This window comes from Solanum stenotomum, chromosome 12 (assembly GCF_019186545.1).
Source record: "Solanum stenotomum isolate F172 chromosome 12, ASM1918654v1, whole genome shotgun sequence".
NCBI lineage: Eukaryota > Viridiplantae > Streptophyta > Magnoliopsida > Solanales > Solanaceae > Solanum > Solanum stenotomum.
The window spans coordinates 37,454,482-37,470,889 of record NC_064293.1 but is presented as its reverse complement, the minus strand read 5'-3'; the positions used below and the strand labels follow the sequence as shown (position 1 = coordinate 37,470,889).

At 36.4% G+C, this 16,408-nt stretch overlaps 2 protein-coding genes across 9 annotated transcripts; one reads left to right on the top strand and one right to left on the bottom strand.

Annotated features, from left to right (window-relative positions):
* Positions 1–844: 844 nt before the first annotated feature.
* LOC125846513 (putative PAP-specific phosphatase, mitochondrial) lies at positions 845–9,442 on the bottom strand. 2 transcript variants are annotated; one of them, XM_049525966.1, is made up of 9 exons: positions 9,263–9,442; positions 9,071–9,173; positions 7,974–8,076; positions 7,281–7,489; positions 7,040–7,099; positions 4,516–4,898; positions 2,975–3,053; positions 2,026–2,097; positions 845–1,251 (listed from the first exon to the last, which is right to left on the bottom strand). In XM_049525966.1, the coding sequence occupies exons 1-9, from the start codon at positions 9,355–9,357 to the stop codon at positions 1,102–1,104; spliced, it is 1,254 nt and encodes a 417-aa protein (XP_049381923.1). In that variant the 5' UTR covers positions 9,358–9,442; the 3' UTR covers positions 845–1,101. The 2 variants fall into 2 exon arrangements, with proteins under 2 accessions (XP_049381923.1, XP_049381924.1); XM_049525967.1 differs by lacking the exon at positions 845–1,251 and adding an exon at positions 1,552–1,801.
* Positions 9,443–10,564: 1,122 nt separating this feature from the next.
* LOC125846511 (pentatricopeptide repeat-containing protein At4g13650) lies at positions 10,565–15,925 on the top strand. Of its 7 annotated transcripts, none has more exons than XM_049525960.1 (4): positions 10,565–10,856; positions 10,966–14,084; positions 15,314–15,377; positions 15,520–15,925. In XM_049525960.1, exons 1-3 carry the CDS (start codon positions 10,806–10,808, stop codon positions 15,366–15,368), a joined length of 3,225 nt encoding a protein of 1,074 aa, XP_049381917.1. In that variant the 5' UTR covers positions 10,565–10,805; the 3' UTR covers positions 15,369–15,377; positions 15,520–15,925. The 7 variants fall into 7 exon arrangements, with proteins under 7 accessions (XP_049381917.1, XP_049381915.1, XP_049381916.1 ...); XM_049525959.1 differs by having other exon boundaries at positions 10,566–10,856; positions 15,511–15,921; XM_049525964.1 differs by having other exon boundaries at positions 10,567–10,856; positions 10,966–14,168; positions 15,520–15,921.
* Positions 15,926–16,408: the final 483 nt, after the last annotated feature.

The window sequence follows — 16,408 nt, the reverse complement described above, 5'->3', positions numbered from 1 at the left end:
TATACGTGGATAACTTCAAAGAACAGTTGACAATTCTGGAATGATCCTACGAATTATATATGATAAATAATATAAAATGATCATAAGTAGAATTTCCATCGAAAGAGCCAATAAGTTGATGACACATTGTGACTAGTAGTCCATAATAATAATAATAATAATAATAATAATAATGATAGTAATATTTAGGGCGCTTTCAATGCAAGAAACACGAACCTCAAACAGTGTTGTTGTCTCATGAAGGACAAAAAATGGGGAAATTTAATATTGTCACAAGGATTGGGTCTAATTGGCCAGGGCCAAAAGTGCAAATAATTATTTTATCATAGTATAAATTTCAATATTAAAGGGATTTGACTCTAATTATTAACAGAACTTTAAATTTGGAGAAAACTGAGCCTAGAAATGCACGCTCATGCATTCCCATCATTATATAGATATTTTGAAATTAGCGAAAGCTGATTCGGACATCACAAGCATGCATGTCCTTTATTTTATTTAAATTAGTATCTTAATAAAAGATAAGACGATAAGCATGGACGTATCAGCTGCATAAAAGTCATTGCACCTTACAACATCAAAGATAACTTAAAAAGATTCCACGTTAATTGTGTAGAAATTAGATGCTTGGTTTCAAGTTGAAGTATCTTCAATATGCTCGTAACGAGAGAGGCCAAGATTTCTTAATAAAATGCGCAGATTTTTAAAATGACAGTGGACAATGTTGTTTGTTGAGAAAAAGATTTTTTATTGTCATTTACACAATAGAAAAAAATGACATTTTTGGATCGTTATGGATAAAAATGAGTAGCAATGCTTGTGTTACAACACGACAGTCCACTTCTGAAGTGATATATTACTAGATGATAAATAAATCATTCTCCATGAAGATCCCTTACTTGAAGGATGTTTAAGTGGAAGAGTTAGCCAACTGAGGCCCAAAGAATACAAGTATATATGCTAAGAAACAATGGCAATCTACTGTTCAATGGCCTGGATATCAGGGTTTTAAAAAAAAAAATACTGTTCTATGGCTTGGTGGAAGAAAATACAGATTACAAAAAGAATTTGAGGTATTTGTCCGCCAGAACACCTGAGCCATCAATTGATTGATGAATTTGAAGAGATGAGTCCAAGTATCTCATTATGTAAACATTGATTCGTCACTAGAAAGCCACCAGACGGAAATATAGTTCTCCGTGCAACTTCATCTGCTGCAAAATCAATTGAACTTCCTTCCCAGTCAGTCACCTGAAAAATATTTGCAAGCATGCTGAATAACTACGATAATAGACTTGTTTATTTTTATGAATGAAAGAATGCTGCCAAACAAAGATTCATGTTAATTGATGTAGTATACACATTTTCCCTGAATCAGAAAGGAAAAGGATAAATAAAAAATCTTTACAAGCAATGAAATCAAAAGTGCTCAAAAGATTTCCCTCGCTTAGTCACTTCACTTCCATTTTCCTTATCACAAAGAGTATCAGGCAGAAATATGAAGACCCTTCCTTGCACTTCACAGATGTTTTAAGCCAAATGTTCATGATTACATCACCATGAGAAAGATAATGTAACCTGTCTTGTTACTCATACTGCTCTCTTAATAGGAATATGCAGTGTCTATCAAATATAAAAATAAGTATCTCCAAAGGATTAAGGATATATGGGCCTTAATAATTTGGGAAACTCTGTTTTCTTTTAAGGCAAACAGCAGGAATTATGCTCTGTGGTATGAAAGATTTCTCCTCCCAACCAATTTTCAAGTTCTCAAATATATCCATTAGACCTTGATATGAACCTGCATTAGACGTGGCCAAAAGAAAAAGAAGATTGATGCCTACATCTTGAGTTATACAAATCCAAAGGTAGTTATACCAGCTGTTTGTTTTCTCCCAAGAACTGGTTATAAATGGAAGTTATAAGCAGATAACTTAAGATTAATGCGTATGCAGAAAAGAATACCTTCAGAGAGACGCATAGACACTCACAACAGAAAAGGAATACCAATAGAGAGACACATACCTTTCCCCCAGCTTCATGAACACATATGATTCCAACAGCATGGTCCCAAGCAGGGGCATAGCCAGAGATTTTCTTCAGTGGAGTCATATGTTCATATCAGAATATTGAACACCCAAAAGAAAGAATATGCTAACACATTGATCTAGTGGTGTCAATAGATGGATGGTTGAGTAAATCCAGTCAACTTGAAGTAACCAACAAAGGAAGAAAAAAACAACTTTACGACAAAATTATCAAATTTCCATGAAATTATTTTTGTTTAATTTTGCTCTCTGGCGCCAATAATTGAAGTAAATTGTTATTCAAATGTGATAGCATAAATGCATTTTTAACAATCTGTAAAATATATATATATATATATATTGCTTGTTATGAAGTTGTAATGAAAACCTCAAAAGGCTCGTTTCTGCAAATAGTTTGGACCACAGACTATAAACCCAAATTAGTATGCCTTTCTCATAATCTCAAGAAAGTTTGCAGTATCCTATTTTCCTCTTGTTCATGGAAATGTGTAGCATTACCAATGTAACTCCACTAGTTATCTCAAGAAAGTCTGCACTAGTTACTCTTTATTACAACAACTAAGGCGCAATCTCAAGCTAGTTGGGGATGGCTATAAGAATCAGTACTTTCCATGGCGCTCCATATGACCCGTCTCAAACCAATATTTATAATCAGTTTCTCTACTACCAGAAGTCTCTAATTTTTACTCGTGCGTAAATCTCAAACAAGGTTGAAAGACTCCTAGCCAACTTAGACATACAGTAAACATACAATTTAACTCTTATTGTTTGTAGAAAATTAACCAGGGTAAAACTTGTGCTAGCACCATAAAACATCTTAACAACAAGGGGCTCCACTAAAGGATCACAAGCCTACAACTTTAATGACATGAGGCACAAGTTCACTTGACTGCAGTTATCTGTAATGTGTGAGATTAAAAAATTACCTTCATAACTTTTCTGGTTGTTGCACGAAGAAGAAAAACTGATGCTCTACCAGAAGCCACCATCATATATTTGCACAAACTGCGGAGCAGAAGAAAATTGCATTAAAAGAATGTGCAAAACCCATAAAAAAAACGTGAAAACATAACTAGTTTCTAACCCTAAAAGGAGAGTCAAAAAACATTATGGTAAATTCACCACTGAACAATTCATCCAATGGAGTCTAATTTGGAGCATCACAGAAAAATATACAGAATGTGACTGTCGTGATTCTGTCCAGAGGTAATGTAAAATAGTGTCCCTCAATCTCTAATGGAAGTAATTCACGAACCTCTGTCGAAAATGAATTAGATGATGATATTCCACATACAGCAAATAACAAAATATTGCTGAAACAAACAAATTTCCTTCATAGAAAAATGGTGTGCTGGTGTTTGGTGGTGCTTCACAAAACTAATCAAACAGATAAATGACAAATATAATCATCTTAGATGGAGATCAATAACAGAAATAATGTGTGGTCACAGAGGTCAAGTAACGAACTGTGGATTTGAGCTTTTTCAAGTATAACAAGAATCTGATGCTATATAAGTAACTTGAAGACAACTAATGTAACCAATATCCTGGTCAAATAGTTTCAGGTATGATGGACTTTACTCAAATAGTTTCAGATATGATGGACTGACATTGAAGAATAACAGACACCAAAATATCGCATTGTTAAGTCAGAAATTGCAAAAGGCAATAGACTCCCCCTCCTCCAGAATATTATTCCAAGTAAAACACGAACTTTGAAGAAAACCCATTGTACACAATGAAACAACTATCTGGAAGATGCCTACCAGCACTAATATCTCTATAGTTGCAGCAATTTTGGTGAAGAAAGAAAGCTTAACAGTTACAGGCACAAATAAGAATCCTGAAACCAAGGAAAAAGTTTTTTTTCTAAGTTCCTGAAACAGAGAAATACAAAGATCGAAGGATAAAATCAGGTGGTGGTGAATATTCTCCCAGATGTTACCCTTCCCATCTGTGGTTCAGACAATTTGATGATCATGGACAAATACAATTCCTTGTACAAAGGTACAATTATTAAGATATTCACTGCATTTGTATGTATAAGATCCGTGATAATAGAGTGTTGTATTATGCTCAGAGTATATCATCAGCTCAAATCATATCACAAACCACAAATAGGTTTCCAACATGATGTAAAACCAGTTTTATCGCATGTTTGACTACTTTAAGTGTGCTTGTGACCAGCATTCAAATTGAAAATGCTTTGATAGGTTCATTCAGCTATAGTAATTTTCTTCCTCAGCTCCACATTTATCTAACCCTTTTTTTTCTAATGAGATTAGTATCACAATTCATTTGATTGTCTACTCCTATTTCAAAATGCATCCACATTTTCAGAGGTCTATCTAGTTTGAAAACATTACTTAAATGTCAATTGTAGGCAAGAGACAATGTTCATCACACATCTAAGCACCAATCTTGCTAAAATAATGCCTGAGAATTATCTTTGACAAGAAGACATCACCTTCCACAGCATGCAGGAACAAGAAGGATGTCTCCGTTCCCTATTTTTTCAGAGTCTGTTTTTGCATTAAATGAGGATGATAGAGGAAAAGATTCCCACTTTTGACTTTCTGGAGTACAAAAACGTGCCTCCTTAAGTACTTGGCATCCATCGACAAAGCATCTTGTCCAACTTTGAGACAACTCAATGGTTAACATGTCCGATAACCTTTGTTTCCACGTTCCACAACCCACGTGAGAAACCATAATCATCCCTGATCTGGAGAAATTGTTTCCAGTTTCTTGGACCCCGGTGACACAATTAACAAAGTAGTCTTCATCCCAGTTAGGGCACCCCATAACTCCCAAGACAATCTGTCCTTCAACCACAAGAGCCAAAGCCACCTAACAACAAAACCTAACCAAATAAATTGAAGAAATGGCAAGAGGTATAATCTCAATTCAATCAGTTCACAAATCCTAAAGAACATGCTATGATGGAAAGCTATGTAAATAATGTCGGAGACTCTTTGGTTACGAAGACTTCTTTGTGGAGAAACATTGATTACTTTAACCTGAAACAACGTGTTGTCAGGAAGAAGAAAAGGAACGAAACCAAAGAGGATGAGAGAGACAAAAAGAGAAGTCTGATACGAGTGAAGCTTGAGATTAACCACACCACGCTGTCCACTGTAATTCCAAAATAAAGGTTTCACCCTTATAACATCATTCCTCCCATCCTTCACCAATTGATATGAATTCTTGCCCTTTTGATGAGTAGGGAGAAATTATTGAAAGCAATGGAACTAATACCACCCATACTATAGAGTAATTTCATTGAAAATTAGTAAGCTGCTGGAAATAGTTGAGCTATAGCAGAATACATCAAAACCTTAAGGTGAAAAGGATAATACCAGTAAATAATCTGCATCTTTCAGGATTATTCCCTGTTAAGTGAAAAGTAGCCTTTTGTGGGTAACGAACTAGGAAAAATCAGTACCTAATTCTGGGACACCAAGGTTATAAAAAAAATAGTACCTAATTCAGATTCAGTGATGCTCCATGGCCAGACAATTTGGTACAGGGTTCACCAGATGGGGAGTTAGATCAGGTGCCAATCACGTCCCGCCTCAGTCTTGGGGCGTGACAGACTGCTAGCAAGAAAGAGAGTGGTCTGGGCATTAGAAACCTGAGGCAACTTAACAACAGTTTAATGATGAAATGGCTGTGGTGATTTAGTTCAGAACAACATGTCTTGTGGAAATAGGCAACTGATGAAAAACTGTCTCTAAAGGACATTGATATTCAAAGGTGGTGCCTGCTCCTTATGGGTTGGGGATTTGGAAAATTATTAGAGCTTTATGGTCGAGTTTTTTTGAGTGATATTGGTTTCAAAGTGGGTGATGGCAGGAAGATTGCTTTCCATAGTAGTAACTGGATTAGCTATGGTCAATTGATTATGTATTTTCCGTTGGGATTTACTTGGCACCGAGAGGACTTTGAGATGGAGGCTCTCCCTTTAGTAGAGGCTTGAAAGAGCAGTTCCCTAATTTATTAGGACTAATTTTGTTATCTGACACCACTTTGCTCACTAATACAGGGCAGGATGGATGGAATTTCAATTTCAGAAGACATTTGAATGATTGGGAGATGGGCAGACTTGCTGAATTTTTGAAAGCCTTGGAATCCTTTCAAGTTTAGCTCATTGTCAGGATATGATGTATTAGAAAGCTCCTAATAAGGGATGCTTCACAGTTAAATCCTGCTACTCGTCTCTAAAAGCTGGTGGTCAACTGGGTAATTCATGACCATGGAGGCAAATTTGGAATGAAAGCTCCCTATTAGGAGGGCATTCTTCTCATGCTTCGTTACCAAGAAGACCTGTTTGACACATGAAAACCTTCACAAAAGAAGCTTTCATTTGTGCTCTGGAGGTTACTTATGTGGTGAGAAGTCAGAGAGAGTTTATTTAGCATCTGTATTTGCACTCTAAAACCAATCAATTACGCAACTCGTACCTGCTATCTTTGGACATAGTCATGGAAAACAACCCCACATGTTAGTTGTTCTCTTTACTGAAGTTCCTCCGAGATGGTTAGCTTGGGCACTAAGCAACTGATTAGAATTATGCAGGTACTAGTTATGCACTTATGTGGGTATAAGTTAAGCAAGTATTAGTTATGTAGGTATTAGCTATTCCATCTTCTATCCCGCATAAGATAATACATCAATTCCCTCATAACTTATACCTATATTAGTTTGCGGATTTCTAAATTGCAAACCAGACGTTGTATTAATTTTATACATGAATAACTTATATCCTAACTAACTATCAAACGTTGTATAACTTACACACAAATCAATACATCGATAAGCTACCTCTTTACTAGCTACTAAACGACCCCTAATGGTATTTTATAATTAGAATACCTAGACTAGTGACAATCTTCCCTTCTTTCTTTTATGTTGGTTAGAAAGAAGAAAAGAGAAAACAAAAGACGGCAAGAAACAAAGAAAAATAAGAGAAAAATAGATTAAAGGCATACCACATAGAGAGCTTCAACACCTTTAACAAACCCTCGCGTCCCATCAATGGGATCCAGCACCTGTACCAGGACCATGAAATTTTATGAAAGGTGCATGACAAAAGGTATCCCCCAAAGTGGAATTGGAAAATCTATTATTTCCTTTCACAGAAATTCCTTCTTAATGTAAAGGTTTCAAAGATTGTATAGAGTTTATCTGTGAAAATTAGTGAATACTACTCTAGAGTCAATCTCAACTTACCCAGTACGTGGCTGGGTTAGGCCCAAAATTATAAGCATCCTTGCCCCCTCTGTCAATTGCTTTCAAGACACTATCTTCTGTTACTTCGTCTCTAAAAGTTGCTTTATTCGCGACCACATCAACTACTGCTCCTACTAGATTAGTTGACCGCAAGAATGATGAGTCCTCTTCAGCCACCAAAGGAATGGACGGGAAGAGTCTGTTCATCTCTATCAGAGAAGGAAGTGATAGAGTAAAAGAAACGATTCAGCTCTGTGCTAAGAGGATAATCAAGGGTGTCAGAAGGGAAACAAAACAATGTCTGTCATGACTGATCATTCTTATATTATTTGATAGTTCATTAGGTACATCTTCGTGTAACAAGAAAAAAGCATGTCATGAAGAGAAATCAATTGCAGCAATGTACGGAAGTTGACTCACGAAATAATACTCATCCTGCCACCTTCATCTTACAGTATCAATGCATCCTACCGTATTTACTCTATGAGGCAGAAAGCAACTCGAGAACTATAAATAGGTTGAAAAACATTCTTACTAGAGGAAAAACTATGTGGTGAGACAAATTAGACCTCCAACATGCTTGTTGTCTATTCTCCTTCCAATTTTACAAAATATTGTTGAAAACTGATCTCACTTTTAAGTCAACTAATCAACGAAGATGATAAAGAATTCAAGAAAATAAAAATGGATCACCCAAGCTGACCAAAGCCTGCACCCCGAAGTCTGCAATAGTGACTGGGGTTTGGTCATTTTTCTCAAGAATCCTATCATCATCGGAGAACAGCAAACTCTTCACCTAGCAACCATCAACAAAAAATGAGAAAACAAGAAGCTGAACTTTCAATTGGTGACAAAACTTGACAAGCTGCTGATTCCCCTCCTCCTCCCCCCGCAAAGAAGAAGGCTAGTTTGATACTAGTTATAGTAACATTTCACCAGAACTAAACGACTAATATCATCTCTTAGAAAAGCTAATATCTTTTGTCTCCAAAATCTATGATCTTAAACATTGAGTACGCTGTAGAACACTTCAAATACCAAAAATTCCATGTACTAAATCAAATTATACATAGCAGAGAGGAAGTTACTTATTACAAATCCAACCAGTCTTTCCACATATGTGTTCTATGGAATTACAATAACATTAGCACGATGTTCGTCAATTGAAAGAAAAACTTATTCTTTTCGGATAATACACTAAATTGACTAACAGTAATTAACCAAATGCACCTCAAATAATAAGTTAACACAATCAATCAACCAAACACACTGTATGCAGCCTTTGTAAGGATTCCTTCTACTCNCCCCAAGAAGAAGGCTAGTTTGATACATACTAGTTATAGTAACATTTCACCAGAACTAAATGACTAATATCATCTCTTAGAAAAGCTAATATCTTTTGTCTTCAAAATCTATGATCTTAAACATTGAGTACACTGTAAAACACTTCACATACCAAAAATTCCATGTACTAAATCAAATTATACATAGCAGAGAGGAAGTTACTTATTACAAATCCAACCAGTCTTTCCACATATGTGTTCTATGGAATTACAATAACATTAGCACGATGTTCGTCAATTGAAAGAAAAACTTATTCTTTTCGGATAATACACTAAATTGACTAACAGTAATTAACCAAATGCACCTCAAATAATAAGTTAACACAATCAATCAACCAAACACACTGTATGCAGCCTTTGTAAGGATTCCTTCTACTCGAACTCATTCCATTCCATTTCAATAATAAGTAATCGATATAAGTAGTGAGCTAAATAAAAGAAATTTACATCAACGCAGAGACGGCAAGCTCGCTCGACAACATCAACAGCAGCTTCCAATTCTCTATAATACTTGGCTTTCTGCTCCGGGAACGGAAAACTCAAACTCGACCTGCAAACGCAGAAAGAGTGAAAATTTAGAATCGGTTAAGGAAAGTGAATTTTTAGCAGCGGCGCGGAGATTAATCAGCTGTGAGAGACCTCACGGCGGCGAAGCATGGGCGAATTTCCGTACGGAATGGACGTCGGAGATGAGTTCTAGGAAACCGGACGGCGGAGCACCGGAGGAGATCCATCGAGGTACAATAATTACTGCGAAAGGTACCTGGTTTATAATGCAACGGATGGAGTTCCGACGGTAGAAATTGGCAGAGACTCTCACGTGCTCTCCGCACGTGCTCAGCACAAGTTATATCTTTTTCTTCTTATTTTATTAAAAACGTTTTAGGGAAAATTTATATAAAATAATTCAAATTAAGTGTTATAACCACAGTTTCATTTAATTGTAATCCGTAGCAAACGTTTGTCATTCGCCTCTCTCCGCAGAGAATCTTGCTCGCCACTCTCACTCGTATCTCTCGCCTTATACAAACACAAATGTATAAATTGTGTTTGTGTTTGTATAAAGTGAGAGAAAATTGTATATACAAATGCAAATACATATATTTTCGTCCTATACACTTATAATTATACAAATACAGATCTTTCCCTACCAATTCTCTTTTGCCTTTCTCTCTTTCTCGCTTTATACAAACACAAATTATACAAATTACAATGTATAATTTGTGTTGTATAAAGCAAAAGAGAGAGATTTGACATACAAATGTTTTATTTTCTATTCAATTGTATACAAGTTCAAATTTTATGCAGATATACAAACACAATCATTGATACATATACAATTATCTAACTGATATACATATACAATCGTTGCGCTTTTATACAAATGAGAGGTCTGCCAGCGATTTATACAAATATGATGCTTAATACTTCCTCTGTCCCATTTTATTTGAGGTAGTTTGACTCGATACGGAGTTTAAGAAAGAAATGAAGACTTTTAAAACTCATGGTCCAAAATGAATGATATAAATTTGTATGACTGTAAATCATTTCATTAAGCGTAAAATAGACATTTTATAGTTAAATTGTTACTTAATATGGAAACTTGTCATTCTTTTTGGAACTGACTAAAAAGGAAAGTAAATCACATAAATTGGGACAGTGGGAGTAGCATATATAAAATTTGTTATGGAGCACAATTATACAAACTATAAAAATACAAATATAACTTTTTATGTTTGCTAAACCTAAAATTTACTCAACATTTTATATACTCATCTATTAGGAAAAAGAAAAGTTTTTAACTGAAGTTTTAAATACAGAAAATACATTTTCTAACCCATAATATGTAGTAGAAAATATTTCAATTTTTTTCGAAGTGTCTTTTCTTTGTGGATTTATAACTCGCAAATAATGAGGGTTTTCAGATTACATTGCCTGCTATTTGTTTCTTCAACTGTTGCTTGAGCTTGAACTTACAACTTGATATTATTTTTTAAAAGTTAGTTAGTAATTTGAAGGTGTATTTCGATTAAGGATTGTTCTATCTTCTAAATTGTTGAAGAAAAAAAAATGTTGTTTAAAACCTTGCTCAGATACCACAAAGAAGAGGAGAAAACAAATTGGAGCTCAACTAGGTTTACAAAAGATGAATTTAGTGGAAACCCAGAATAGAGCAAAATAGATGATGAAAATTATTCAATCCTTTTTCAAGTCTTCCGATTGTCTTCGCAAGGTAAAACCTTTAAAGAAAAATTCTTTCTTTAACATTTTTTTGTTTTGTTGTGTCAAGTTAGCTACTTTTTCGGTTCCCAAATATTTTTCTTTTCTTTTCTAATTTGCAGGAAATTTGGAGTTTTCAATATGGTAAACCAATTAGATTGAAGAACTGTAGTTTTACTAGTTGTGCAAGTATAAATTCACTGGTTCTTGATGATTGTTCAGATGAAGAAAATGAATATTATCCATCTATTGTTCATCAGCGGGTAGTGAAAGATAATGGGTATTTTGATCATACTTATTATCTAAGCCTACTAGATTGTTGCTTGAGTGAAGGGTCAATTGTAGATGCCAAGAAACTACAAGGGAAGTTGTTGACATTGGGATTTGGCGATGACTATAGGATTGGTGCTAGGTTTCTTGATATTTATGTTGCTGGTGGAGATTTATCGAGTGCATTGCAAATATTTGATAATTTGCCAATAGGAATTAGAAATGTGTCTTGCTGGAATAAATTACTGTCTGGTTTTTCACGGATAAAAAGAAATGATGAAGTTTTCAATTTGTTTTCCCAAATGATAAGAGAAGATGTTAAACCAGATGAGTGCACATTTTCTGAAGTTCTGCAAGCTTGCAGTGATAACAAGGCTGCATTTCGTTTCCGGGGTGTTGAACAGATTCATGCTTTGGTTACACGCTATGGGCTTGGCTTGCAGCTCATTGTTTCTAACCGTTTGATTGATTTGTATTCTAAAAATGGATTTGTAGATTCTGCTAAGCTAGTCTTTGAGGATATGCTGGTAAGGGATAGTTCGTCTTGGGTTGCCATGTTATCTGGTTTTTGTAAGAACAACCGAGAAGAGGATGCTATTCTCCTATATAAGGATATGCGTACATTTGGAGTTATTCCGACTCCATATGTTTTCTCGAGTGTTATAAGTGCATCCACAAAGATAGAAGCATTTAATTTGGGGGGACAGCTCCATTCTAGCATCTATAAGTGGGGATTTTTATCTAATGTTTTTGTTTGTAATGCCCTTGTTACATTGTATTCTCGCTGTGGATACTTAACATTGGCAGAAAAAGTATTTGTTGAAATGCCGCATAAGGATGGAGTAACCTATAATTCCCTAATCTCTGGTCTCTCTTTGAAAGGATTCAGTGATAGGGCTCTACAGTTATTCGAGAAAATGCAGTTAAGTTCATTAAAACCTGACTGTGTTACAATTGCGAGCCTCTTGGGTGCTTGTGCATCATTAGTAGCTCTTCAGAAGGGAAGACAACTGCATTCTTATGCAACAAAGGCAGGTCTATGCTCAGATAGCATTATTGAAGGTTCTTTACTTGACCTTTATGTTAAGTGCTCTGACATTGAAACAGCCCATAATTTTTTCCTCGGAAGCCAGATGGAAAACATTGTTCTTTGGAATGTGATGCTCGTGGGTTATGGGCAGATGGGTGATTTGGATGAATCATTCAAAATCTTTTCACTGATGCAGTTTAAAGGGCTACAACCTAATCAATACACATACCCCAGTATATTGAGAACTTGTACATCTGTTGGCGCTCTGTATCTTGGAGAACAAATACATAGCCAAGTATTGAAAACTGGCTTTTGGCAGAATGTTTATGTGTGTAGTGTGCTTATAGATATGTATGCAAAGCATGAAAAATTGGATGCAGCAGAGAAAATCTTTTGGCGTCTGAATGAGGAAGATGTTGTATCTTGGACATCTATGATAGCTGGATATGCTCAGCATGACTTCTTTGTTGAAGCTCTTAAACTTTTTAGAAAAATGCAAGACCATGGTATTCGATCTGATAACATAGGATTTGCAAGTGCAATCAGCGCATGTGCCGGCATTCAAGCACTCTATCAAGGGAGACAAATCCATGCACAGTCAGTGATGTCAGGCTACTCATTAGATCATTCAATAGGCAATGCGTTGATTTTTCTTTATGCGAGATGCGGCAAAATACAAGATGCATATGCGGCATTTGACAAAATTGATACAAAAGATATTATTTCGTGGAATGGCTTGGTATCAGGATTCGCCCAAAGTGGATTTTGTGAAGAAGCATTAAAAGTATTTTCTAGATTGCACGGAGATGGAGTGGAGGCTAACATGTTCACATATGGATCTGCTGTTAGTGCCGCTGCTAATACCACTAATATTAAACAGGGGAAGCAGATTCATGCTAGAATAATAAAGACTGGTTATAATGCCGAAACAGAAGCTTCCAATATCCTGATCACATTGTATGCGAAGTGCGGAAGCCTTGTGGATGCCAGGAAAGAGTTCCTTGAAATGCAAAATAAAAATGATGTTTCATGGAATGCCATGATAACAGGCTATTCTCAACATGGATGTGGCAATGAAGCTATAGAACTGTTTGAGGAGATGAGACATCTTGGTGTGAAGCCAAACCATGTCACTTATTTGGGTGTTTTATCAGCGTGTAGCCATGTGGGTTTAGTGGATAAGGGGCTTTGCTATTTCAATTCAATGAGTAAGGATTATGGTTTAATGCCAAAACTAGAACATTATGCATCTGTTGTAGACATTTTAGGACGAGCTGGCCATTTGCAGCGTGCAATGAAGTTTGTGGAGACGATGCCAGTAGAACCTGATGCAATGGTTTGGAGGACCCTCCTAAGTGCTTGCATAGTTCACAAGAACATTGAAATAGGGGAAGAGACAGGTCACCGCCTCTTAGAATTGGAGCCTCAAGACTCAGCAACTTATGTTTTATTATCAAACCTATATGCAGTTCTTGGAAGATGGGACTCTCGGAACCAGACAAGGCTACTGATGAAAGATAGAGGTGTTAAAAAAGAACCAGGTCGTAGCTGGATTGAAGTTAAAAACACTATCCATGCATTTTTTGTTGGGGATAGACTCCATCCACTAGCAAATCATATCTATGACTTTGTGGAGGAACTAAATAAACGGGTAGTTATGATTGGTTATGTTCAAGACAATAATAGTCTTTGGAATGATCTGGAGTTAGGACAAAAAGATCCAACTGCTTATATTCACAGTGAAAAGTTAGCTATTGCATTTGGACTTCTAAGCTTGCCTGAAATGATTCCCATACGAGTGATGAAGAATCTTCGCGTCTGCAATGACTGCCACAATTGGATAAAGTGTGTGTCGAAGGTTGCAGATCGAGCCATTATTGTACGGGATGCATACAGGTTTCATCATTTTGCAGATGGTCAATGTTCCTGCAATGATTTCTGGTAATTGGAACTATTGAAGGTTGAGACGACATAGTAAACTTCCAGTGTTTGAGATTGATGCTCTGGTTACCTTTATCAATAGAGGTATTAACACTTTATCTTGATGATCATAATGATTATAGCCTTGGTTCAAAAGTCAATTTAACTAAAATCCGTAATATTCATCACTTTTCAATTATCAAAAGTTCCCTAGATATTTCAGTGCCCATTTTCTCAGATCTGACAAAGCTACTGATTTAATTGCTATGATTAAGCGTACCATTTTCCCCGTCAGGAAGCACAATTATAATTAGGTGTTACTCTGATCTGTAAAAATATAAAAAGAACCTCATGCTAATGCTATCTTCTCGATAAACTCACCAGTACTCTACATTCGTTAGTTATAAAACTATGAAGCATAAATACTTCTATGTCAATGTTTGCATATTATTAGAAGTTTAAACCTCTGGAGTATGTAAGCTTCCTTCTTTTGCAGTCGCCAAAGGATGACTGGTTTGCTCAGACCATGTGTAAACATATCCCTAGTGATCAATAAGGTTGTATGCACTTCTCGCTCTTGGTCTAGTGGTAAGAGCGCAGTATCGAAATGTGTGGATTAGTTGCACATAAGGAGTTTGAATCCACGGCAGACAAAAGCCTAGTATTTAAGTGTAGAAGAGTAACCCTTCGGGGTGGCCCAGTGGTTTGGGCTTGGGACTTCCATGTTGGAGGTCTCAAGTTCGAAACCCCTTGCCAGCAAAAGCAAGGGGTTTGCCTTCTGGGTCGAGCTCGTCGCACCGGGTTTGCCTAGTGCGGGTTACCTCTCCTATGTGGTTTGCGAGCTATTGCATAGGAGCGGGAGTTTTACCCTGTGCGCACCCAAAGGATAGCGGCTGCGGGTTTTCCTTGTCATATAAAAAAAGTCATAAGTTGGGAACCCCNAAAAAAAAAAAAAAAAGTGTAGAAGAGTAGAGGGGCAAGTCCATTGTCCACCAAACACCAAGGTTTGAACCATACGCCGCGGCCCCCGAGTATTTCTTGGCTAGATAAAAAAGGTCTCAAGTAGGTTACAAGGTTGCCAAAATTACCATGATTTCATGTCTCTCTTCCGCTTTGGCAACCTCGCTCTCTTCTAGCTCCTCTTTCTTTTAGTGTCACTCTGGCTTGAAACTCTTTTGAGAATATGTATTGACGTGTATACACACATTAACGTGTATACATGGTTGCTGACTAGTTGCTGTCAACTGCAGTGCATTAGTTCCAAACAACTGGACCAAGAACTGCTTCATGAGTCCTCACTGGTGATAGCTGCTGGTAATGTTCTTCACTCTTAGTTTATGTCCTTCTCTTTCAAGTTGTAATTGTCTATTTGTAGCGGAGTAATTGTGTCATGCAAGTATTTTGTTCAGATTTTCTTTAGTCAATGTCATAGTAATCAAATTTGCAGAGCATCCAGATAAAAATGAAAAACCGAAGGATCAAAAGAGTGAGCTGAAGTGAAGCTCAAAATTATGAGCCTCAAGGTGAAAGGACCAGTGGATATGTATCTGAACTGGTTAGTATATTATGTTACCATTGTCTGGTACCTTCACAGTGTTTTTCTTTTTAATGAGATGGTGTCTGGCCAGCTTGTACACACCTAGATTATTCCACCAACACATGTACCAAGTAACTCTTTCCTCCAAGGCTCAAGTAAGATAAGAAAAAAATCTCCTGGTGATTTTTTTTTTCTTTGCTTCTGCTAGGAATCCACCAATGTATTTTTCAATTATATTGTGAACAACATAAGTTTTGGGGGAAAAGCTGTTTAACGTTGATTCTTTTGATGGACAAAAGAATCAAGTAACTATAGAGCAAATACTGTTGGTTATCTTTCTCGATAGGGAAATCCTAACCCAGTAAGAAGATATTATTATAACATATAAACAAGTATTTAAATCATGATGCCATGTTTTAATTAGCTTGTACCTTACAAATATGGAAATGCATCCTTTATATAAGGACCTGCAGGGTGAGAAATAAGGTTGACAAAATGCTATTTGAAGTCGTTAAACATTTTATTTCGTGAAGGATTTTGAAAAACCTGCTGTTGAGGCTCGCAAGAAAAATGTGGAGGATGCAGGCAAAGATTAATGGTGAATGACACGTCAGATATGGATGTTGAGCAACCATTTTAAGATACAGAACGAACCTTGTAAGTTGTTTCTGTCCCAACATCATGTTTCACAATTCTGTTTTGTCCCACATATGCGTTGTAGTAGATAAAAGAGAAGGAAATACCTAGCTAGGAAGCAAAGAGGTAGTAGACTCACGGTCTGATGCAATTCGAGATCTGTAGCTTTGGC

Coding starts and splice junctions, on each gene's coding strand:
- LOC125846513 (XM_049525966.1), bottom strand. CDS start 9,357: ATGGATCTCCTCCGGTGCTCCGCCGTCCGGTTTCCTAGAACTCATCTC. Junction 9,174..9,262: donor CCATGCTTCGCCGCCGTGAG/GTCTCTCACAGC, acceptor CTGCGTTTGCAG/GTCGAGTTTGAGTTTTCCGT. Junction 3,054..4,515: donor GTTCCTGCATGCTGTGGAAG/GTGATGTCTTCT, acceptor TCTGCTCCGCAG/TTTGTGCAAATATATGATGG.
- LOC125846511 (XM_049525958.1), top strand. CDS start 10,806: ATGATGAAAATTATTCAATCCTTTTTCAAGTCTTCCGATTGTCTTCGC. Junction 10,857..10,965: donor CTTCCGATTGTCTTCGCAAG/GTAAAACCTTTA, acceptor TCTAATTTGCAG/GAAATTTGGAGTTTTCAATA. Junction 14,085..14,559: donor TGTTCCTGCAATGATTTCTG/GTAATTGGAACT, acceptor CTTCTTTTGCAG/TCGCCAAAGGATGACTGGTT.